The 25,618-nt window shown below is 38.0% G+C and overlaps 1 protein-coding gene, 1 long non-coding RNA gene and 1 other non-coding gene across 4 annotated transcripts; 2 read left to right on the top strand and 1 right to left on the bottom strand.

Moving 5' to 3' along the window:
- The first annotated feature begins 966 nt into the window (after positions 1–966).
- LOC112195525 lies at positions 967–1,085 on the top strand. The gene has a single exon (XR_002934587.1). It is a non-coding gene; the product is annotated as a 5S ribosomal RNA (ribosomal RNA).
- A 2,619-nt stretch (positions 1,086–3,704) lies between these two features.
- On the top strand, positions 3,705–7,289 carry LOC112194303 (L10-interacting MYB domain-containing protein-like). The gene is made up of 4 exons (XM_040516879.1): positions 3,705–4,193; positions 4,316–4,414; positions 4,845–5,195; positions 6,537–7,289. The coding sequence occupies exons 3-4, from the start codon at positions 4,845–4,847 to the stop codon at positions 6,891–6,893; spliced, it is 708 nt and encodes a 235-aa protein (XP_040372813.1). The 5' UTR covers positions 3,705–4,193; positions 4,316–4,414; the 3' UTR covers positions 6,894–7,289.
- Positions 7,290–12,811: 5,522 nt separating this feature from the next.
- Positions 12,812–16,822, bottom strand: LOC112195145. 2 transcript variants are annotated; one of them, XR_002934386.2, is made up of 3 exons: positions 16,198–16,822; positions 13,489–15,806; positions 12,812–13,167 (listed from the first exon to the last, which is right to left on the bottom strand). It is a non-coding gene; the product is annotated as an uncharacterized LOC112195145 (long non-coding RNA). The 2 variants fall into 2 exon arrangements; XR_002934382.2 differs by having other exon boundaries at positions 13,489–16,822.
- Between the last annotated feature and the right edge of the window lie 8,796 nt (positions 16,823–25,618).

Here is a 25,618-nt window from a genome sequence, read left to right as displayed (position 1 = left end):
AATGGTGAAACAGTACCTCGAATTCCTTGTAACTAGGAACAATGCAAAGTAAGGTTTCTCTCGCAATATTTGATATTCCTGCATTTCTTGTAATTAAATCCATATCTGTAGTGTTTGCAAATAATTATTATCAAGACTCAGTTTCTTGTGTTAGTTGATGTTAGTTTGCGAATGGGATGTTATGGTGTTCAATTTGAAGGGAACTGCGAGTCATTGTCTGTTAAAATAGCATCATGCTTTGTCACAATGGCAATCTCCCGTGACCCAGCCAAAAATAACCCTTGACGAAAAATTGTAATGAATTTATCTGCAATATTTCTGCCAGTGGCGGAGCTTGAAATTGATCTCAATTGCGGCAATTAAATTTTTATTTTTCAAAATTGAAACTTAAACTTAAAATATATCAAAATTTTAAAAAAAAAAAAATTAGAATAAGGTTAAGGAAAGATCAATATTTTTTTTAAATTACATATTTTATTAATCAAACTTATAATTTTTAGATTTTAGAAAATTTTTCATAATAGAAATATAATTTATCTTTGAACTTTTGAAAGTATATGAAATAATACTTTCTTCTTTTTTTGCTGAGAAGAAATAATAGTATTAATGTTTAAAAAAGAAAGAAATAAAAAAAAATTTGGCACATTGAGTTTTGAAATAATAGGATTAATGATAAAAATAAAAAATAAAAAATATTAACACTTTACTGGAAGTCTGGAACCAGCATTTGAACCAGGGACCAGCCTGGAAGCTTCACATATACATATGGCTCTACCACTGTGACAAGGCAATAACTAGTGAATATAATGTAACTAGCAATATATATACTAAAATCTGACTGGGACACGGGACCCACCGTGCCCCAACGTGGCTCCGCCCCTGATTTCTACACATAGTTTTTTTGTAAAAATATATGTGCAAAATTTCTACGGATAGTTTTTCTGTAACCATAGAATGAAGAAAAAATGGTGCGATCATACCAGCAATAATGCACCGGATCCCATCAGAACTCCAAAGTTAAGCTTGCTTGGGTGAGAGCAGTACTAGGATGGGTGACCTCCTGGGAAGCCCTCGTGTTGCACCCCTCTTTTTCGTTTCTTTAAAAAAAAAATAGAATGAAGAAAAAATGTCGTAAAATTTTATTTATTTTAATTTTCTATATAGTTAAATAAAATTAATTTTTTATTACTGAAATTATTTTAGAGTTTGCCATAGATGAAATCATCATATCCATTTGTGGTGTGATGAAACCGGGTCGCCGTATTTCAGATTGTATTGGTGATGAAGGACAATAGAAAAACCCGCTCAATATCTAGTGATGCACACTTGGAACAAGTCCTAATTTTAGTTTCCTTTAATAGTCATGAATGCTTCATTCAAGTTAACTGGTTGCATTTCTGCTAGGCCTGGCATTTGAAACCGTAACCCGCAAACCCGCACGCTAAAAACCCGCACAAACCCACCCGTTTATTAATTCGGGCTAAAAAAAGCTCGCACTCAAAAAACCCGCAAATTAATGGGTTTTGCTGGCTAAATCCGTTGGAACCCGTTGGAACCCATTAACTCAAAATCCTTCCCAAAAACCCATTTCCCATTACCCATACGAGTTCCCTATTTTTTTTTTTCAACCAGGGCATTTTTATAATTTTTCTTATTCCCCATGAGGATCCGACAGTTGGATCTTCGTATAATTGTGAAAAGATGATTCAAAAGGAGATCCGTGAGGATTAGTCCGTTGGATCGTCATATAATTTTGTGAGGATGATTCTAAAGGCGATCTGGGACGATCTAACCGTTGGATCTTCGTATAATTGTGCAAAGATGATTCAAAAGGCGATCCGTGAGGATCCGACCGTTGGACCGTCATATAATTTTGTGAGGATGATTCTAAGGGTGATCCAGGACGATCCAACCGTTGGATCTTCGTATAAGTTTGAGAGGATGAAACTAAGGGCGATCCGTGAGGATCTGACTGTTGGATCATCGTATAAATTGGTAAAGATGATCCTCTAGGTGATCCGACCGTTGGATCTTCGTATAATTTTAAGAGGATGAACCTAAGAGCTATCCGTGAGGATCCGACCGTTGGATCATCGTATAAATCGGTAAAGATGATCCTCTAGGTGATCTGTGAGGGTCCGACCGTTGGATTGTCGTATAATTGTGATTTGTGAATTATTTTTTGTCAAAAAAGGAAAGGAAAAAAATATCTAAAAAGATAGAAAATAAAAAATAGAAAACCAAAAAAGTTCATAGAGAGAAAATGGCAAATGAGGGGTTATATACATAAGTCTTAATTGGTTTTAGTTGCTTTGATAAAAAGTTAAAAATAAAAATAAAAAAATTTATGGGTCTTAACTGGTTCCAACGGAAAACCCGCAAACCCGCCGGGTTTGGCCCACGAAACCCGTTAAGCTAATAGGTTCTTATCGGGTTGGCCCGTTAAGAACCCGCACGTTGCTAGGCCTAATTTCCGCCTATGAAATCATGAATGTAGACACAGAACAAGTCATAACTTTTAATCAGTTTTTGTTTTGTTGGCTTTGATATGTAACAATGTGTACTGTATAGAGGTTTTTGTTTCAGTAGAATACCCAAATCTACTCCGTCCCTGTTACCATCTCTAGTTTCATATTGCTACAAGTTTTTTATTTAATCTCAGTTTTCGAATTGTTTAGGTTTTTTTTTTTGTTCAGAGATGATCTACAACTTCGGTAGGCGAAGGAAAGAAAACTAGTATGTTATTGATTTGTTATAAATTGGTTTGTGACTTCACTCACCTTGACACTGCTGGTACATTTTTCACTTGGTCAAATGGGTGGGTTTTTGGTCATATTGAAAAGCGTCTTGATAGATCTACGTGTGATGATGGTTGGTTGGAAGCATGGCCCTTTACTAGTTGTCTTGCCCTTCCACATGTTGTTTCTGATCATAATGGTCTCCTTTTCACAGCTAATAAGTCTATGTTAAATGGTCCTAAGCCATTCCGCTTTTAGACAATGTGGATTCTTCATTCCGGTTTTAAGGATTTGGTTGCACATAGCTGGCGTACTTACCAAGCTATAGGTTGTCCTATGTTTGTTACTCTTCAAAAATTGAAGGAGTTAAAGCGTTGTCTTAAGGATTGGAACAATACGGTGTTCGGCAATGTTCATGTAATGTTGGAGGATGCCCGTAACCGTCTAACTTTGGTTCAGCAAGAAATTTCTAGTAATGGAATTAATTTGGAATTATTAGATGAGGAGTCCAGAGCCAAGAAAGCTGTTCTTGATGCGGTGAAAATGCAAGAGGCCTTTTGGAGGGATCGAGCTCATGTCAAGTGGTTAATTGAGGGCGATCGTTGTTCAGCATTCTTTCATAATTATGCAAGGGTAGGGGCAGCTAATTCTCGAATAAGCTGTCTCAAGGATGGGGATGTGACCCTCATGGAGCCCATTGAGATCGCTAATCATGTGGTAAATTTTTACCACTCTCTCTACAATTATGAACATATTTCAGAGGGTCTAGATTTGGTGTGTGCTAGTATTCCTAATTTAGGCCCAGTTTGGGATAGATTTTAGACCTGCTTTTGAGATAGATTCTGCTTTTGGGCATAATATATAGTGTTTGGTAAATTTTATAGAAGCTGCTTTTGGGCTAAATTGATTCTCATGGAAGCTAAAAGTGAGAAGCACCTTCGGAGTAGCTTTTGGATTCTGATTCTGGGGAAAACACGGAGTGAACAGTGTTTATTTAATGAAATTTACGAAATGACGAATAATGTCCTCATCCTTTTGTAACAATTACATTGCCAATAAGGTTTTCTCTCTTTCTCTCTTAACAGGCTGGGACGCGGGGTTGCCGTCAACACATAGGAGAGATCGATCTGTGCTCCAACATCTTCAAAGCATACCAACTCTCGAGAGATCGATCTGCGCTCCAAGATCGCTCTGTCACCGCCTCTCTCTCTCTCTATCTGGGCTGCCGTCAACATATCTTCCAAGATCGATCTGTGCTCCAACATCTTCAAAGATCGATCTGTTCTTCAACATCTTCAAAGATCGATCTGTGCTCCAATATCTTCAAAGCGTACCAACTTTCGAGAGATCGATCTGTGCTCCAAGCTCTTCAAAGCGTACCAACTCTCGAGAGATCGATCTCAACAGCAAATTGATTTAGAAACTGATGAATTGATTTAGAGAATCAAACTCACTGTAAGTCCTCCTTCTCCATCTCTCCCCAAATTTATAGTATGTTGATGAAACTGCTTCGATTCGCTGCGCTTCTTATTCTCTCTTCTAAAGTTCTTACTTTTCTCTATATACGTCCCCTGCAGAACAAGTAGTCACAAATCGAAACAAGAGCTGCGGCCCTGTTTCTATATTTGGTCGATTTGTAGTATTCTGGGTACTAAATTTCCACAGGCAGAGATAGAGTAAGATTCACTCTTTCAATTCAACTCCAGTCCCTCCACATTTTCATAGTTTGATTTCGTTTCTGGGCCTTTATGATGCTACATGGGATTTTTTTTTTTCACTCTTTCAATTCAATTCCAGTCCCTCCACAATTTCATAGTTTGATAATTTTCTGGGCTTATGATGCTAACTGGGATTTTTTTTTTTTTTTTTTTGCTACTGGTTCGTTTATATGTTTATATTTCAACCTTTGTATTTAGTGTCCAATTAATGCATTCTGGTCCCTAGTTCCAGTTACAAATTGGCCATTGAATCATATGGTTTGAAATTAGGTATATATCTAGATCTTTATTGTGGTCAGCAGCTTTGTTGTGTGAGGATCATGTTAGGTGTTGGATATGGTAGTTTATAACTATTGTTTGTTTACTACTAAGCATGTGTTATCTTTAGATGGGAAAGACGAAATCCACCGGTACTGAAAATGAGGGATCTGGAAAACGAAAAGCCACATGGCCTTATGAGGTAGTAGCTATATTTTGTGATATAGCTGTTAAGGAAGTGGCCAAGGGAAACAGACCTGGTACACATTTTGATAAAAAGGGATGGTCAAATGTTATCAAGGCCTTTAAGGAGTTAACCGGAAGGGATTATGATAAAAGTCAATTGAAAAATAAGTGGGATTCACTTAAAAATGATTGGAAATTGTGGAGTTCACTATTGCATAAGGAAACTGGTATTGGATGGGATCCGACTAGGAAGACTGTTGATGCACCTGCTGAGTGGTGGGAATCCAAAATTCAGGTGTGTATTTTTCCTTCTCTGCTTGTGGTTTTAATTTTTTTGGCTCTCTCTTGGCTCTCTGAACTAATAATACTTGTGTTGTTCTTGTTATGAAAGAATGGCACCTGCCTTTTGGGTTGTGATTTGGTCATGTTATGTTTTTCGAAAATTAGGCAGTAGTTGGTTTTATTCATTTCTGGCATGCAGAGATTTGAGTTGGGATTTTATGACTGCTTGGTTGTTTTGGTTTGATCTCAGTAAGTGTTATTTCAATTTCGTTTAGTGTTCAGTAAGAACATGATTAAAGAGGCTTTGGGGTAGCCTTTAAAGCATTGATTTTTGGTTTTGCTTTGGCACGTTCAGAAGTGAATTAAAGAGTACTCATTTCATGAGTTCAGGAAGCCATGGATCAGTAGTTATATATTCTATGATTTTCAGCAATGCCAACCGATCAGTTTCAGTTCCAAATGCATTTACAATATTTGGAGGGAAAAAGTTCATATAAAGTAGAAGGGTATCAGATGAAGATATATAAACCAAATCACAAAGAAGCAGCTCTCTTTTTATACCCTACATCCGTGCAAAACCAGTCCTCGTTTACACTTTGGTCATTTAAAATTTTAAACTCTAGGCTTTCCCTTTGTTATGGCCCTTCCAATTGCCTTGTGATGGTATGAATTTTGGTTTATTTAGCTTCTGTTGATCTGCTTGCTTGTCTGCAAAGCCTTTTGGAATTTTATCATGCATGCTTCTTTTGGCAAGCATTAAGATAACAATAAATCATCTTGATGATTCTATTCAGCTTCAGTACATGTTTACCGTTGCTCTATTTTATTTCAACAATGATCTATGTGTAGACGAAAATGAAAGCATTGAAAGCATTTTGAGATGATGGTACCCTCACTTTGACTTCAAGATTAAAGTCGATCAATTGCATTTGTTAGCTGCTTTTGAAGTCAAAGTGAGGTACCATCATGATTAAAGAGACTTTGGGGTAGCTTTTAAAGCATTGATTTTTGGTTTTGCTTTGGCACGTTCTGCAGTGTGCAGAGAGTAATCAATGCTTTCTGTTGAAGCTTTTGTTTGTTTAGTAAGGCTACAAATGTAAGTGAAGAGTTTCGTGTGTATCCATGGATTTAGGGAGAATCCATATATATATATATATATATATATATATATATATATATTTATATATTATTTTTTGAACTGTGCTTATGAGCTGTGCTTATTCAAGTTTAAGAAATAAATTTATCGATGGAGATATATTTGATTAGAGATATATTTATTGTTTGCATTTGCTGGAAATCTTTGTAATCAATATTATTATAAGTAACAATCTTCTCTTATCTTCTTCTTTTGTAGATCAATCCAGAGTATCGCAAATTTGGTGACGTTGGAATTAGTCCTGAAATGATGGCTGTTTATGATAACATATTTAGGGGTAGCACAGCCCTAGGTCACTCTGTCATGATTCCCTCAGCTACTATAGATATTGAAGAGGTGGTGGAGGATTCTGAGCATAATGACATTTCTGGAGATGATGAGGAGATGGACCAGCAAGGTGAACCAAGAGGGAAAAAGAGAAAAACTGTGGAGTGCCAAACTGGGCGTAATAAAGAAAAAAAGATAAAGGAGTTATGGGAGGGCCAAAGGGGAAGAAAGAAAAGGTGGGAGGTGCAGCTCAATTGTCTAAACAAATTGATCGTCTTGTTGAAGTAGTCGAGAGTAGGAGTACAGCTACATCTGTCCGTACTACTAGTACAGAACAAGGAACTAGTATTCAGGAGGTGATGCGAGTTGTTGCAACTTTACCAGGAGCAGAAACTGGTACCAAGCTATGGTGGTTTGCAACAGAGTTGTTCTGCTCTCAAGAGAAGCGAGAGATGTTTTCTATTATGACAGATGATGATCTCAAGCTCCAGTTTCTGATTCTTAATCAGAAAAAAGCTGAAAATTGAGTAGGCTGATCCTACTTTGTAATAAGATGTGTGTTGCTTGTTGTTTAGACCTAAGCTGAACTCCTTTCTATTTTTGTGATTTTCCAGGAACTAAGATTGCGTGATGTTCATTGTGTACGGTACTTTATTTTACTAAGCTGAAAGTGATATTGATGCATCTGTTAATTATTGCTTTCTGTTTGTTTCTTTGAATTCTTTGCTTCCTGCTCCATTACATGTTTATGCTTTCATTGTTACAGCCATTTTATATTTTGAAATTTGATGAACAAGTATAAATTGGCAGGTTTTATTTTGTGAAGTATGGAGGCTTCTGGAGATGAGGAGGAGATAGACCAACTTATATGTGTAACTGGTCGTCTTATTCAACTCTATCTTGAAAAGTACATTCAGAAAACTCTATGTATGACAAGCTCCCAAATAGGTTATATTTGGTTAATGGAAGTGTTAGAGGGGAATGAAAGTAGGTGTTATAACCAGTTTAGGATGGATAAAAATTGCTTCTTAATGCTATTGAATGATGTTGAGAAGATGTTGAAGGGTTCAAAAAACATAAGTACCGTTGAAATGTTAGCTATGTCTCTATATATTTTAGGACAAGGTCAAACCAATGGGAATACACAAGAGCGTTTTCAACGTTCGGGTGAGACGGTTAGTAGATATTTTGATAAAATGCTCAAGATTTTCTATAATATGGCGAAAGTGCTCATAAAGCCAGAAGATCCCGAATTTACAAGCATCCCAAATGAAATTCTAAATGACTCAAGATACATGCCTCATTTTAAGGTATGTATAATGTTTTGATTTATATGCTTTGATTTTTTGCTCCATTTATATAAATTGAATATGTCATCACACACACACACATAAATGCTTGCTATTTTGTTATGCAACATTAATTAGAAATTTTTTTTAATACCTATTACAAATAATTTGTAGGATTGTATTGGCGCTATTGATGGTGTTCATGTTCAAGCTTCAATTTCTCCATGTGACCAAGTGCCATACATTGGCCGAAAAGGAACACCCACCCAAAATATTTTGGCTATATGCAACTTCAACATGCAATTCACATTTGCATGTGCAGGGTGGGAAGGCAGTGCCCATGACAGTAGAGTATTTTTATCGGCTTTCCACTAGGGCTATTGTCGACTCCGCGTGAGTTGGGTGTGAGGCCGGATCCATCAATCAACGTTTCGATTGGGGAGATCACGGTGGATGTCAGAGAGGGGAGGAAGATCATATCTGTTGGCTGGATCGGGTTCCCTCTTCGATGGCCCAATCGTCGGACCAGATCAACGTTTCGGCGGAGGCCAGGTGGTGCGGCGTGGTATATTCAGAGCGTCCCGATCTGGGTTGGATCGTTAGATCCTGATTCGGGTGGGCAACGACGATGGCTTCTCCCTGGTTCAACGAGGACGGCCTTTTTGCAAGGCTTGGCTCCGATCTGGAATGACAGGATCCCTAGGTGCGTCGGAGATGCCGGATCGTTAACATCATTCCGGCGAAGGTGGCGGGGCGGCGCTATGCAGGTCCTGACAGTGGCGGCTGTGGGGGAGTTGGGCCAGGCCTGGCTGGCAGTTGATGGGCTTCCTCTTCCTTGGATTGTTGCTTGGGTTTGGGCTCCCTTCTTGGGCCTGGCTTGGGCTAAATGTGTTATTTGTGTTTTTCATTTTATTTATGCTTGTTTACTGTTTATAATAAGTCACTGCTATAGGTTGGTAGGACGAGATGGGCTTCGTGCCGGTGTTTGCACTTGGTGTGCCTTGTCTGTTCTAGGTAGGCGGCGGGTTCCTTGCGTTAGCAAATGGTCGCAACCTCCTAGTGACAGTAACGTGACTGCTCTAGGTAGGCGGCGAGTTCCTTGCTTTGTCAAATGGTCGCTGCCTCCTAGTGGTAGGGTGAAACTACGTGTCACTGGATATATGTTCCAGTGGCAACATGATGGGAAAGCTGTGTGTATGGACATTATGCTATGCTGTAGTCGAGTTGCAGATCAAGTTATCTTTCCGTTGTGTCACCGCTGTGAAGCAAATAGAGTCGCCAGTCGAGCGCTCTTTGCTAGTTGGTGCTTTGTTGAATACAGTTGTTTAGTAGAGACTCATGATAGTATGTCAGGATGTTCTCTAGATGCTTATTGTAATAAGGGGTTTTGGCTCATTGTCCCCCCTTGTATTTGATAGTTTCTCTAATCAAGGCTTGAGGGCAGCCGCACCGCCCTTTATTCAAAAAAAAAAAAAAAATCCTAAATTATATCATAATCAAACATTCATTATAACTTTTAATTTCAGGAAAATATTATGTGGTGGATGCCGGATACCCACAAATGAAAGGTTTTTTAGGACCGTATAAAGGTGAGCGGTATCACCTTCCACATTTTCGTAGAGGTGATGAACCGACAGGTCATAAAGAAATATTTAATCATGCACATTCTTCACGTAGGAGTGTTATTGAGCGCACTTTTGGGGTATGGAAAAAAAAGTGGAGTATTTTACGTGATATGCCAAGCTTTCCTTATGATAAACAAGTGAAAATAGTTATTGCTACAATGGCTCTTCATAACTACATAAGAAGATATGCTCAACAAGATCATGATTTTGATAAAAGTGAAGATTACTCAAGTGAAGACAACAATGAAGAAATAGAAGACAATGCATATGAAGAAGATGGTTCGGGAAGACAAGAAAAGGAGATGTTAAGAAATACAATTGCACAAAGTCTAATGAATGCATCTACTTAGCATTTAGTTGCAAAGTTGTATTGACTTTAATACATTTTGTGTAATGTTTCCCGTATACCATGGTGGGGGCATGTTTTGTGTAATATTCTCAACTCATTTGTATAATATTTAAGGGTTTAATGTAATCTTTTATTTGATCCAAGCAATATATAAGCAAACAAATTACAAAAAACTAAAATTGCTTATATAATTTGTAGAATTAATATACATATTGAGATAAAAGTGATGAATTGATAATTTAAACTAGTGTACAAGGACAATACATGAGAAATTATTTAATTTGGTATAGTTACATAATCATAAAACAAAGTTATGTAGTTTAGTAGCATCTTTTATCATCTATGCCCATTTTGGTAATTATACCAAACCAAAGCACTTTTTACTTACAATTTACCAAACACTCAGAAATTGCTTTTGGTTCACACAGCACTTTTAAAAACAGTTTACCAAACACATCAGCTGCTTCTTCTTGCAGCAATATCAGAAGTGCTTCTTCTCGCAGCAACATCAGAAGTGCTTCTTCTCGCAGCACAGCAATCCCAAATTGGGCCTTAGTTTCTTCAGAAGAGAATGTTCTACTTTCTTCTCTTCCATCTGCAGACGAAATTAAGCAGGCAGTTTTCTCCATGAATCCTTCAAGTGCTCCAGGTCCAGACGGTTTTCCTGGGTTCTTTTTACCAATATTGCTGGGATATTGTGGGAGAGGATGTGGTTGCTTTTGTCGAGGATTTCTTCTAAAAAAATTGGCTTTATCCTAATGCTAACAGCCTAACAGTAACTTTATTGTTCTCATTCCTAAAGTGGATGGAGCTGATCGAGTTACTCAATTTAGACCAATTGCTTTGGCTAATTTTCTTTTTAAGATTATTCCAAAAGTTTTGGCTTCTCGGCTAGGCCCTATAACATCTAGGATTATTTACCCTCAGCAAACAACCTTTCTACCGGGTCGCCGTATTTCAGATTGTATTGGTTTGGTATCGGAGGGGTTTAATCTCTTGGACCGGAAGATTTTTTGTGGTAACATTGGGATAAAAGTGGACATTGCAAAGGCTTTTGATACTTTAAAGTGGGAATTCTTCACGGCAGTTCTATTAAGGTTTGGTTTCTCTAGTGTCTTCGTGGATTGGGTCCGTACCATACTTGGCTCTGCTCACTTATCAGTGCTCATTAACGGTTCTCCACATGGTTGTTTCTCATGTTCGCGGGGTGTGCGACAAGGAGTCCCGCTTTCACCATTGCTTTTCTGCCTTGCTGAGGAGGCTCTAAGTCGTGGTATCTGTTCTCTTTTTTAGTCAGGAAAAATTAAATATATATCAACTCCACGCGATTGTGAGCCTCTCACCCATGTTCTGTATGCTGATGATCAGTTCATTTTTTGTCATGGAGATTCCCGGTCCCTAGGTAATTTACGTTCTTTTCTCAATTATTACTAGGCTGCTTGAGGTCAATATGTTAATGAGGGAAAGAGCACTTTCTATCTTGGTGCTTCAGCATCTCATCGCAGAGGCTCAGTGGAGAGGGTGCTGAATTTTAAATTTGCTACTGCGCCTTTTACCTATCTTGGTGTGCCAATTTTTAAAGGTAAACCGCGTCAGATTCACCTCCAAGCTATTGTTGACAGAGCCAAGTCTAAATTAGAAGGTTGGAAAGGGAAGCTGCTTTCCATGGCGGGAAGAGTTCAGTTAGTTCAGTCTGTGTTCCAAAGCATGCTTGTCCACAGCTTTTCAGTTTATCTATGGCCTGCCTCTCTTCTTAAGCATCTCACTGCTTGTGCACGTAATTTTATATGGTATGGTGATCTTTATTCTCGTAAGTTAGTGATTGTTCAATGGAGACGGGTGTGAGCTCCGAAAAAAGAGGGGAGGGGCTTGGTTTACGCCATTTTTCCACTTTGAACTCAACTGTGTTATTATAGTTTACATGGGAGACAATGACCTCAGATTCTTTTTGGGGTGCCTTTGTGAGAAGTCGTTTCAAGCTTTCTACTTGGTGTCTCAATTTTCCCTATTATAGTTCCACTATTTGGCATGGTTTTAAGTTAGCCTTGCCTATGATTCACTATAATAGTCGCTGGGTTATTGGTGATGGTACTTCAGTTTCTTTTTGGGCAGATAAATGGCTAAATGTGCGTATTTTGGATGCTTTACAGGCCACTGTCCTAGATCGTAGTTTGTTTACCACGGTAGCAAATTTTATTGTTAATCAGGAGTGGTCACTACCCCAAAAGTTCACTACCACTACTACAAAAAGGTCATCAGACGACGGTAGATTTGTGTTGTGTGATGACCAAGCTCACAGTGGTCTAAGTGAGTGTTGTGTGATTGAAAAATCAGACAACGGTGATTTCACCGTTGTGTGATAATAATTTGCTCAACACAAATACTTATTTATGTTGTGTGAGTTCTGCGCAGCATGTGCCTGGCATGGCATGCGCGGTGATGCCTCGACACATTCAGACAACAGAAAATGAAATTTTGTCGTTGTCTGAGATTCATAACACACAACAGGTATGACTTATTCTTTGTTGTCTGAGATTCATAACACACAATAGATATAACTCATTCTCTGTTGTCTGAGATTAATAACAGACAACATGTATAACTCTTTTTTTTTTTGTCTGAGGTAAGTAACACACAACCGAAGTGAAAGTATCTCCCTTGTCTGATGATTTGCTCAGACAATGGAGATGAGATTATTTCTGTTGTATGTTATGAATCTCATACAACAGAATTTTGTTTTTTTTTGTTGTTGGTTGTTAGTTCACACAACAACTATATTTAGTTAGTTGTGGTGTGATTATTGTAATCAAACTGACTAATAGCCAATGACTGTTGTAAGAGAAGCCTTAGTTTTGAATTCTTTACAGTCATACAACACATTGTTTTGTATTGTGTTGTATGAGATCAATGCTAGGTGAAATTGTACAAATTCAATGCTAGAGATTATTACCAATAAACAATAATTTTATATTAATGTTAAAAGTAACTTTGATACATCAAACAAACTCCAATTGATTCACCATATACAACATTACAAGCATTTAAACATTTCATTGAACTAAGCCTTCTAATTTCATAAGCTATACAAGATTGTGTTCAATCCTCACTCATAAGTAATGCTGCAATACGAGCAATCCAATTTTCATCTCGTGCAGCATATGCTTGAGGATTCTAATGGATAAGTTCATTATCTTGTGCAACATTAGCTCTAGATTCATCTCCTAAATGCAATCCACACCCAACTTGGATGCCCAGACAGTTACAGCAGCTGCCTTTGCCGCTAGGTCAGCATCATATTTCTGCATATAAAAAAGTAACATGGCCTGTGATTATGCACCCCCTGATATTAACTTTAAGAAAAACATACCACTTTAATCCTTGAGCTACCGATTCAAACTTATTTAAGATCCAAATAAGCCTATAGAAGCCTATATAAGTTTTAACTGGCAGCACAAGGCCTTAAGACTTATTTCAGATTCAAAGAAACTTAGACCGAGCAAAAAAAGAAACTAAGGAGCTGCTTCTTCAGTCCAGACCATATTCGAGAGACAAGAACATATAAAAGTACTTGAAATTTAAAAAGCATGTCAGAAGTTTATTACTAGGTTGTCCGGACTCACCTTCTTTATCCTATATCTGGAAATGTTTGCTCCTAATTATCCAGAAAAATGCACAGGTTAAGCATCAAGATTACAACAAGTATGATAAATGAAAACTGAAAACACAAGAGCAAAAGAGGTCGAGACATACAAAAGGCTGCATGGAATGGAGAGAAACCCATATTGGAATGTGTTCTTGAACATATTTTACTTGCTTCTAAGTCAGGTTGCAATCAAAGCCATTTACACAATGAACCATTTGAATGATAGAAAAAGGTAAAGAAAACTACAGTAACAAGGTAATAGTTGGATCCAAGATCTAGTCCATCTCATTAGGGAAAAAAAAATGTAAGAAAGAAAGCCACAAAAGGTGTTAAGAAATTGCCCTTGGGGTAAATTGCTGCCAACCTAATCAACTATGGGCAACGAAAAGCACTAGACTCCTGTTGCTAGATAGCACATTCTATATATGTAAATTCCTGTAAAACTATATCATCAATACTCTTATATCATCAATAGTTTAAAGATAGAACTCAGCACACAAATTTTACACAAATCAGTTTGCTTCAGTGGTATAGATGAATCCTTTGCCAAACTGGTAAAGAATAACTATAATTTCATAGCCTAAGGAAAGATCTAATAGGAAAAACTAGATCACCCTAACTAATGAAATCTTCAATTTGTCAGTCTACTCTATCAATTACTAAAGACATGACAAAGTCAAACACATTTTTATAGAGAAATGTGCATTACCAAACAAATCTAGAAGTCGCAAAGCTGCAACTTACCTGATCTTCAAGAACTTTAGGACAAACTATCATTGGATTAATTCTTGGAAGTACCTGGTAAGAAATCATGATTACATTAATATGCACATGCCTAGTAAAGTGGTAAACTGTGGGTAAACTATACAGGATGAGTCGATAGGCTGCCTAGCTCTTCTTTCCCTAGTTTATCTTCCACTTACAACCCAGGCAGCTCCAGAGAAATCATTTTAGGAAACACAGTTTATAGACACTACAAACACAGAACAGGCGGCCAAATTTTACGGACAGAAAATTGGTCCTATGGTAAAGTCCTATGGTAAATTACATGTGATGTCTGCATTGAATGACAGCATTCTTAAAATCAATTGAAACTTTTCTGGTCATCATCATAATGAGTGACCCATGGAACTAATAATATGTTTCCAGAATATATCAAGTACACATCACTTTAGAAATCAATAGTAACCATATTAAATGATATGTGCACAAGTGTGTTTGCATACGTTCGTATAAATGTGAAACATTTGATTTAATTCCCATCTAGCTTTTTCACTACATGGCAAATTACTTCTCAAAAGGGCATCCTATAATGCCTAAATCAAAAGTTTGGGGTTTGACTACCTTTAAACTACAAGGGAATACCAAATCAAGCATCAAAACAAAAAAACTCAACCAAGATGCCCAATAATACAACAGAATAATTCTCTGCCAAACTTCCACAAAGCAAGCATTCGTACTAGTTCCACTAACCATAATCATTTACCTGAGCTTCTGTCACATATACTATGTCATTACTGCACAAAAAATATTTTCTTTTCTGGGACATAAAAAGCATAATAGCAGACAGGCAATCAATATTACAATACAGCAATTAACTTCAAACTAAACAAGGAATGACTACACTGGAACATTCATATTAATTCACCTTTTCCACAAAAAAGACAAATTTTGTAAACTCCTTCTTCTTCCACAGGATATAATTAAGGGAATCTAATCCACGCTCTAGTTAGAGTGAACAATCTAATCCCCAAAACACCAGCTTAATTGAATAGAAAGAATTGATATGGGACCTAAGCTAAGCATTGCACATTTCTCAACTTAAAAAAAATGGACAAGAAACTACAAAAGAGAACTGGGCTTCAATATTATAAATCAATCATAAGCTAAATAGTTTGAAATTCATAATGCAATACCAAGAGCTCAACTTTACTTAAATCAAACAGTAAATCTAAATCTGAATTGGGCATCATATGAGCAGCTCCAAATAAAAAAACTAGCACTAACAAGGATCCAAACCCCAAACTGATGACATGGGTGCCCTTCAATTTCATTCCAATCCACAAAGAACCAAACTTTCCAGAAACATAGAATCACAACACAAACATTCATAATCTAAACCAAATTAAAACCCGGCCATTTACATAGAGATAAGAGGGTTACTCGGAGCAATTTTGAGTAGGGACGAAGGAGGAGGGTAATCACAATTGCAAGTTAGGCAAGAAGATTTGGCATCACCCAACTAAACACCCTTCTTGAACCTCCAATATAGGGCCGGCCCACAAACTGCTAAAACTGAAACCACCGCAACAAAAACCAAACACCAAGAAGATTTGCACTATTAAGGCCTTCCATTCTCCCAATTATATCACTAAACCGAAACAAGCAAACCCTAAATTCCCAATTATGCAAGGAATCAGATATAGCAAGATGAATTTAAAAGGGTAAAGTAAAGCCCAACTAATGGCTACGGTGGCATTGAAGAAAGAAAATTCAGACGGTGATCAAAGACTAGGAAAAGCAGAAACGCTGACTCAGGTTTTATATATATATATATATATATATATATATATATATATATAGAGAGAGAGAGAGAGAGAGAGAGAGAGAGAGAGAGCTGAGTTTATATAGGAACTGGGATTTAGGATTCCCCTAATTGGAATCGGAATCAACCCAAAAACAATACCTGACATGAGAGCTTCCTCGAGAGTCCGAGCCTCGAACTACTTGGGAAGACGTACTTGGCTGTCTTGGTGGCCAATCAAGTAAAACTGCAACAACAAGAAAGAAAACACCAATGTTAAAACCAAATCGGAACCAACTAAACCTGAAAATCAAGGAAAATTTTAGATTGTGGGAAAGGGATTTGAACATATATGTCACTGGGAGACAGAGGAGGCTTGGGTGGTGAGTACGGTGACGAGGGAGATTCAGGCTTTGAGAGTGGACATGGTCATTCTTCACTACGGCAGAGAAGATATGGTAGCGCGGTTGGCGGCCATGGAGATGTTAGTCTGTTAGAGTTTCGTGACAAGGAGCTTGAACAGTCTGTTAGTCTTCTGCATCTCTTCAATTGACCATACTTTGAAGGCGAGGAGGAGGAGATTTGAGGATTTGAGAGTAAGGAGGAGGAGATATAGGGATTTGGGTTGGTATATCGGGGAAGAAAGGTGGAGGAGGAGTGTGAGAGAGGACTGAGATTTAGGGTTCATGAGAGAGGACTGAGATTTTGTTTCGTGTCGAGAGAGTGTCGAGCGTTGAGAGAGGACTGGGTGGAAGGCTTTGTTTTCTTTTGTTTAAACCTAGTAATAAATTCTCAAAGTTATTCACACAACAGAAATCTCACCAACTGTCGTCTGAGTGCAACACTAAAAATCAAAATGTGAAATCATGGAGAGAAACATGGCGCCTTTAGCATTTTGGTTCAAAATGTTGCTGCCCAGTTCCATCTTCACACAACAGAAAAACTTAAATCTATTGTACAATTACAACAGTTTGCACTAGGCCTATGTAGGGGAAGACATTCAAGCAAGCTTTCTTAAACTCCGATGCTTAGTTTTTCAATCACACAACGGAAATAGTCAAACCCGTTGTCCTAGTAGCCCAAATTTCAGTGTTTCAAGAGTCAACCAAGACTCCAAAGTGGAGGGAAATCTGCCGCTAAATTTTTTAAGACTCAGACGACAGACATTACTTCATTTCCGTTGTGCAATGTAGTTTTGATAAAAAAGTTTTCACTTTGTTGGCATTCACACAACAGAATATAACAAGTACCATTGTGCAATAAAGCTTACTTAAACACACAACAGATGATTTCTGTTCCGTTGTGTGATTAACTTTTTGTAGTTGTGTACTTATTTTCCTAATATTGCTACTGAGATTGTAAATATGCCTATCCCAACTGACACAGGAAGATATATTTTAATCTGGGAGCCTTCTGTCTCAGGTGGTCTTACATTTTCAGATGGCTACAACCATATTTGGCAAAAATGTCCCATCTGTGCCTGGGCAGGTGTTATTTGGAAAAAGTTCATTCCCCCATGGTATTCTCTTTTGGCTTGGCGCTTTTTGTATGATCGTCTTCCTACAGCAGTCCAATTGCAACGCCCTGGTGTTCCAATGGTGCCGATTTGTCATATATGTCTTTCTGCATTTGAAGTTGCAGTGCATTTATTCTTTCATTGTCCTTTTGCTCAAAGTGTCTAGCAATGGCTTGCAAGCAATTTTGGTACTGCACTTCAACTCAAGGTTCAATCCAATTTTTTTGGGGTGTGCTAGTGGGCAAATCTTTTTCCCCTCAGTTATATAATGTTCTGCTATTCTTTTAATTTGTTTTGATGGCTATTTGGAAGGCTCAGAATAGGCTCTTGTTTGATATTAAGGTTCCCTTCCTTTGATAAGTTTCTTGCTCTGTCAAAGCTTGGATTATGCATGTAGGACCTTATATTCCTAGTTATGCTATTGGTACAGTTGATAGGCAATTACTTGCTGCTTTGAGAGTTGCCCCTCTATCGCGCCAATGTCATGCGCCTCGTATGGTTATCTGGCATCCTCCGCTCTCTCCGTGGCTAAAATTAAATACAGATGGTCTGGCTAAGGGAAAGTCGAGGCCTGCTGCTTGTGGTGGTGTGTTTAGAAATGCTAGTGGTATTTTTCAGGATGGCTTCTGCCAAGCTCTTGGGGTTCTAACTTCTTTCTTTGCAAAGCTTCTTGCAGTAATCATTGGAATTGATCTTGCTTTTAAAAGTGGATGGTATCATCTCTGGCTGGAAAGTGATTCAATCGGTGTTCTTCAATGTATTTATTCTCGGGTTTTTTAGCCTCCGTGGTCTATATGGACTCATTGGCTTAATTGCTTGACTCAAATGCATAGTATGGAGATTAGATGCTCCCATATTTATCGTGAGGATAACATGGTTGTAGACTCTATGGCGAATTTGGGATTAATTTATTCTTCATTGAAGTGGTTTGCTTCCCCACCTCCAGTGATTTGGTTACCTTTGCATTATGATTCAGAGATCTTACGTAGGGCGTGCGTATAGGACACGTGGTAGGGCTGCCCAATCAGGTTCTTAGCAGGGGGTATTTTGGGTATTTCACTTTAAAAAACAGGGGCAGTTTCGGAACACTAAGAAATTTGGTGGGTTTTGATTGGACAGCCGCACGGCCACGTGGTGCGGCTGCCGTATGTAAGAATTCTTCTATCCGTGGTGCGGTTGCCGTATGTAAGAATTCTTCTATCCGTGCGGCTGTCGTATGTAAGAATTCTTCTATGATTCATTGGGTTATCCCTATCAACGCGGTTGACGGTGGGTATTTCATGGACTTAATGGAAATAATTTCTAAGCATGTGGACATAGTTTCTAAGCATGCCATCCATGAGTCAGTTCGTGCAATGTTGTCAACTATTATGCCTACTGTTGGGCTTTCTCATGGTCATGGCTTCCAATTAGGTACTTGTCAAGATATTGTGGCTGTGTAGGCCATTAACACTACCAATCTTTTTTGTAACTTTTGGGTGGTGTCCTCTAAATTTGCTCCTGCGAGTTGGCATGGTGCTCTGGCTGTTTGACTCTTTCGCTGCTATGTTATTGGTTAGAGAGATCGGTTGCTCTACGGGTTTTCTTTTTGGGAGGCCATGGTACTATCATTTGAGTTTTGTAGTCTCAAATTGTATTCTTCTTTTTCGGGAGAGGTCTTGGTCCCCTCTCCCAATGATGTATTTTCTTTTTCTTTTTTAATAATATATAACGGAGGGATGGGTGGTGGGTTTTAGGGTGTAGCAGTCCTCTCCTCTTTTGAAGAGGGTAGGCACATCTCGCAAGACTGCTAACGAGGGGCTGATATCGTCTAATTCTCTATTATTTTAAAAAAAATTATAAATTGGTTGATGTCGTTCTAATTGGCCAGCTAGTTAAGAAAATTAGAGCTCTTGTAGTTTCTTCATCAACTGAGCATACTGTACAAGTATTTCGTTGAACCACCAGAAGCTGGGAATAGTAGCACATCAGTCCCACATCGAAAACAAGGAACATATTAGTCTCTTCCTCACCTATAAAAGGTCAACTCCTCTCTTCTCATTAACTACGCATTTATTACTAACGTTATTCTGTCAACACAAATACACTGACTGACTTAGGCATCAGAGTAGAGAAGACCGCGAACCATGGTCTCCCTTTGACGCCCATTGTATTTTACTTGACTGGTAGAGGTAGCGTTGCGGTCCAAACATGGACTAGCGTTAAACAAGATTTACCTACCGTTGAATCTCAGAAATTAACACATAGTTTCAATGTAGAGATGTTGATTTAGACCGTCATAAAATTTTAGAAATTTAAATGTAGTAGAGGTCAGGTAAAACTACATTCAAAATAGCTGCATAGACCAAAGCTTGAAAACAGATTTGGAAAATTTTCAACTATCCTAACTTAGGAACAAGATTTGTTGGCAAGAACCCTTTGTTAAGTAAGGAAATAATTTCAAAGGCATTTCACTAGAACAACATTGAAGATAGTTTGAGTTGGTGTTCAAATTTTAGGCTGCAGAATTTTAGAAAGACCTAAAATTTATCGAACTTTGGAAAATGAAAGAGCTCAGTAGAGAAAACTCGAATGTTTAAGGTGCAGTTTATTGACTTAAGAGAAAAATATTTTGACTAAAGCAAGAGACGAAAATTAGCTTTTCTTAGTAAGAAAAAAAAGAACATAAAGTTGTTGATGTAAACTCTTGGTGTGGAAGACATGTTCGAAGTCCTCGTCTCAAAAAGCGAATGCGCGATTTACGAGGCAAATGCGAAAGTCGTCACCTAAACTATTTGTACTCATCCTTCATCTTGTCGTGCGCTAATCTTGATGCAATGGATTTCTCCCCAGGCGAAGCTAGAAGATACAGTGGTCTTGGAGAACTAATCTTGACTTGCAATTTCTTCTTTCAATTTAAGTCTACAAAGATTCGTACCTAGATTCCTAACTATGATGTAGCTCATCAGACAAATTTCATACTAAGGTATCCAACTGAAGTGTTCGGCTCTTCCAAGCTAATCATCGTCATCAAGAGGAACTAACTCAAACTATGATCCTTTAAGGTAATAAAACCTTTGGAACGATTGTATCAATACTAGACTCATGAGCTTGCCCATTACATGTAGGTTTTTGTGTACAACTTTTCTCGACTTTTCCTTTTCGTTTGAGGAATGCACATTCTCCCACATCGAAAGTGAGTAAATCTCCAATTCCAAAACAAGCTATATAAGACGCCCCCCACTTCCTCAAGTAAGTCACTACTACCTATCTCCCCTAATTGTTAACATCAAGCCAGATACAGACTTAGCCATCGGAAGGTTATAAGCCGACAGACACGGTCTATCCCCTGACGCCATTGCAGGGACATTTAACATTTGGCAACTTAGTGGGACTTATCCGACTCTCAGAGACCAACCTAAACACCACCTATTGCTCTCCCTCCATTGATGAGCAAAAAGAAGCCAGACCAGATCATCTGCTTGTTTTGTGTATGCAAACAAAAGTGTTGTCATGAGTTTTTTTTGTTGGAAGGTATAGTTGGATTCTGAAACTGCTGCCCGCACCTGGTTAAGTAGCGTTTCTTTTTTCTTTTCTTTTTTCTGTGAAATAGGTTAAGTAGCATTTCATGGTAACTAGAAATGGTCCCATGTGCGGTCAGTATAGGCTCGAAAAGATAGCGACATTAACGGTCGACTCACTCACTCAGCCGCCATATAAATACAACGGGGTCAAGTGATCTCAGGAGCTAGAAGCCCTTGTACTCTGTTTTCCATTTTGGTCTCTGGACTCATTCTATGACACCACTGGGAAAAAAAGAAAAAAAGAAAAAATGAAAAAATGAAAAAATGAAAAAAAAAAAAAGGGTTGGAGCACTTGTGTTCAATTCTGATATCTGGCTCCATTCTATTGGATCCATGAAGAAGATTAAAGATCCGATCCGGTAGAATTTTGAATTTTTCTTTCTTGCATTCGATTGTATTGTAATTTGGTGGATCTGGAACTACATGTGCCTATCTTGTTGTGTTTAGTTTCTATTGTGCAAAGACAGAGGGTAACTGGACTCAGTCGGGAACCGATGGAGGTGGATCTCTGCTACTTTTATTTTGTTTCTGCTAAAAAGTGTATTTTAATCTTAATCTCGTTATATTTTGGGGCACTGGGATTGATTTGATGTTAATCTAAAGCTAGCAGCCTAGTATTCATTCTAGTTTCTGCTAAAAAGTGTTTTCTAATCTTAAACTCGTTATATTTTGGGGCGTGCTGGGATTGATTTGATGTTAATCAGAAGCTAGTGGCCTAGTAAAGTAATTGTTTTTACCCATATGATATGCTGCAAGTTACCGTGATTTGATTTTGATGTATTTACTGTTACCGTGAGTTGCAGGATACTTATCATCCGAGTCACAATTGTTTCTCCAAAACAATCCTGCACCAGTGTTTTGAAACCCAAGCCTTGCTACTTCCTTCCCTTTCTCATTCTTTTCAACTCCAACGACATTCTTACCACCCGGTCGAGTAGTTTGGCCAGCTACTTGGTCACTACGCACCCCACGAACTGTAGTTCAATTCTTTGGCCAAGCACCATCAAAACGTCCAGTGTTAGACCTCCTAACTCCATGACGTTGTAGCTTTTTTTCTGCCATTAAGGCATATTGCTGAGCTTCTTCCAAATTGTATAGCCGTACAACCCCCATTTCATCTCTAATGGATGGGTGTAATCCACTAAGATAATGAGAGGTCAGCTGCTCATTGGTCTCATCTAGTCCAACCTGAATTGAGAGGTTATCAAATAGGGATGCGCTCAGCTGCTTCAAGGAATGAAATCTTTCATATAACTCCATTGCATAATCAGCCGGCAAAAATTGCTTACGCAACTTTGATTTCATCTGCGCCCATGTGTTGATTTTCTGCTTTCCTTGCCTGGTACGCTGCTCTTCAACTGTCTTCCACCATTGAAGTGCAGTACTCTTCAACTTAAGCTTCACAAACAACACTTTTCTATCCTCTACCATAGGCTTCCACTCAAAATAGTTTTCCAAACTAACCTCCCAGTCCAAATAGTCTTCTGCATGCATCTGACCAAAAAAGTCAGAAACCTCGATTTTGATTCCTCCACCACTCAAATCTAAGGCACGAACCAACCGCTCTTCCAATCTGTTGCGATTTGGGCGTCCTCCATCTCCAGCAACATCATGAAAAGGGTTGTCAACATCTTATTCATCCTCGGAATAACCTTCCAGTTCATTTTCCAAGGTGTTGTGGTCGCCTTCCGAAATCTCCATATGGGTTCCCACACGTCCATGACCTTGAAGAGCCTGCACTACTCTTGTAAGGTCTTCAATCATACGATGCATCTCAGCCATTTCTGTTTGCTGATCCTCCGAGGCTCCTCTACAACGTCCTCTACCACGTCCAGCCATTTTGCAGGCCCAGAGTGTTGCTCTGATACCAGTTTGATGCAGAACAAAAACTAAAAATTGCTACAGAGCAGAAACTGGAAGTTTCTGCTTTGCTGCTAGATTTCTGTCTTCCTGCCACATTAGGATAAGAACACTAGAGAGAGAAGTTCTTAGCACAAACAACCAGAATATAGAGATATTGAAAGTAGGATTGGAAGTAGGAACGAAGTATTTGAGTTCTAGGGTTAAGTATCCCAAAGAAACTTAGTTTATTTATGAAAACCTGCTTTCCTCGCAAAGACTCAACAAAGCTATATATAGTAGTTTCCAGCAACCTTAATAAATGCAGAATAAATGCAAACAGTTGCAGCCTATAACTAGACCAAGCAGGGCAATTAATGAAAACAACAAAAGTCAAAAGTCCTAAAACAACAAAAGTCAAAAGACATAGGACTAGACCCAACATGACAATTAATGAGGACAACAAGAATCTAGAAAAGTCATAAGACCTAAAACTAGGCTCAGCAGAATATTTAATGATAATAAAACACTTAATTTAATTTAGGATTATTTTTGGATGCTTCTGCATCAGAGTGGACATAAATAATTCAATCTCAAATAAAGGAATCAAGAAAAAAGGGTAATACGTTTTCTTTTAAGACATTCTTAAAACCACACGTGTGATTCACTTAGTAGAAGGATGCTTTGGCCAGCAATTTATGAAAAACACTTTTATCGAGAGTGAAAACCGACAAAACAAGAGTAGCAACTAGTTCCTTGCCCGGCACCCAATGGTAAACCTTGGGTTGAAAAAAGCACGCGAAAACCATTAACAAGTCTCAAACTTTGACATACAATCTAAGCCTCCAATCCATCCCTTCTCTCTTCGAACCACGGCTACTCCTATGATTGTCAGTACATCCCCTCTAACCTGGTGTCTCCAATCTACTACTCCGACCACCAGTACATCCCCCCTGTCTTGAATTCTTGGTGTCTCCATCTAGAGACTACTAGTCTATCCCATCTCTCCTAGTGTCTCCACCTTAACTGTATAGCAACCACTAGATTCCCTCTCTTCTAGTGCTACACACTTCTATGAGACCGCTAGTTCATCCTCCCTCTTCTAATATCTCAAATAACACAAATCACAATTCCTAATCATTTACCCCCTTGTGTTTTATTTCAGCCGATTTACCCCATAAAGTTAACCTCTATCCATTATGTTGTTACTGTTGGATTGAAATTACCATACTACGCCTCGTGAAGCAGATATAATGCAATTCATATACAAGGTTCTATAGTTGAAATGCTTACTCGATTAATGAAGTATTGAAAATAAATTATTTAAAAAAATAACAATAATAATCTATGACTTCCAAATGTAAAAATATTTTCTTCCAAATTACCAATATAAATTTGGGTCATCATCATTGTGCATTGCTAAATAATAATCTGTAATGACTTCAATTGAAGCATGTCATTACTTGAGTTCAAAAATAGTGAAAAGCACTTGTTAAAGAACATGTTAAGAATATAAAACAGAAATTAAAAAAAAATATGAAAATTGATGTTAACAATATTACACTAAATGCCACAACATGTAGAAGTTCCGTCCAGTTAGAAATCAATCCACACAAGTTTATCGTCTCCAATGTCTGGCTCTCTTGGCTTGAGAATTGCACCGTTTGTGGTAGAGTTATGATGCTATATTTATGGTAGTTGTTGCTTGTAGGTAGCCTCATCATCATCATCCATTGAAGAGCTTTCACAACTTTCAAAATCATCGATGTTATCATATTCCGACGATTCTTCACCTGGTTCTAACCAGTAGTCTTGTAGAGTTTCTAATACAATTGACTTCTTATATTCCCTGAAACCTTCTCCATTACTTTGTTGAGTTTTCTCATAATCATCATCAACAAAAGTCCTCATCTTTTGGATCATCAACTTCATTGTCTTCAAGACAACCATTTAGATGATTATACATTCTTCACCATCATTATCCACCTCTCTCTCACCATTTTCCATCCCAATATCAACCACGAGATTAAACTTGTCATTCTGTTGAACTTCAATAACTTCCCCAAAGGATTATATACTTGGTAAGCAAATTCTTGACAATAAGGATCACCAAAAATTAATTTCTTATTATTCTTATTTAAAAAAAAATATATCTTAGCCCACCTACTCTTACATATGCCAATTACAATGTTAGAATTATAATTTACCTACACGTCACAGCTCATCGGCAGATCACCAAAATTAATTTCTTTACTCCAAAAATTATTAGGAGTAGCATATGCTTGACTCTCTAAAACAGCATTGTCCCTCAGATATACAACTGAAACTTGTCCGTCATATATACAACTGAAACTATTTGGGTAGAATGGTTTGAGCACACTCAAGTGCTCTGCGGTCAGCATTAAGTTGAACTAAATCATGTTTTTTTTTGTGAAAGAATAGGATCTCGATCTATTATAAGTTATAACCCAGATGTTTAGTAGCAGCTTCAATGTCCCGCCTACTGAATGTGTCAACCTCACAGTCATCTACCCAATGTACATAAACTCTACATAATCACCACCTACGAAGTCACCCCATGCCTAATTCCAAGAGTGAAATAATCTGGCTCACCTGCATATACAATTAACAATGAAAAAAACTAAAATTATGGATTGGTACAGAA

Source organism: Rosa chinensis, chromosome 3, assembly GCF_002994745.2.
Source record: "Rosa chinensis cultivar Old Blush chromosome 3, RchiOBHm-V2, whole genome shotgun sequence".
NCBI classification, from domain to species: Eukaryota; Viridiplantae; Streptophyta; class Magnoliopsida; order Rosales; family Rosaceae; genus Rosa; species Rosa chinensis.
This window is presented reverse-complemented; position numbering and strand designations above follow the sequence as displayed.

What these genes read in the sequence shown, in the direction of transcription:
- LOC112194303 (XM_040516879.1), top strand. Translation starts at nt 4,845, where the DNA reads ATGGGAAAGACGAAATCCACCGGTACTGAAAATGAGGGATCTGGAAAA. An exon ending in GGTGGGAATCCAAAATTCAG is followed by an intron (nt 5,196 to 6,536) that starts GTGTGTATTTTT and finishes CTTCTTTTGTAG; the next exon opens with ATCAATCCAGAGTATCGCAA.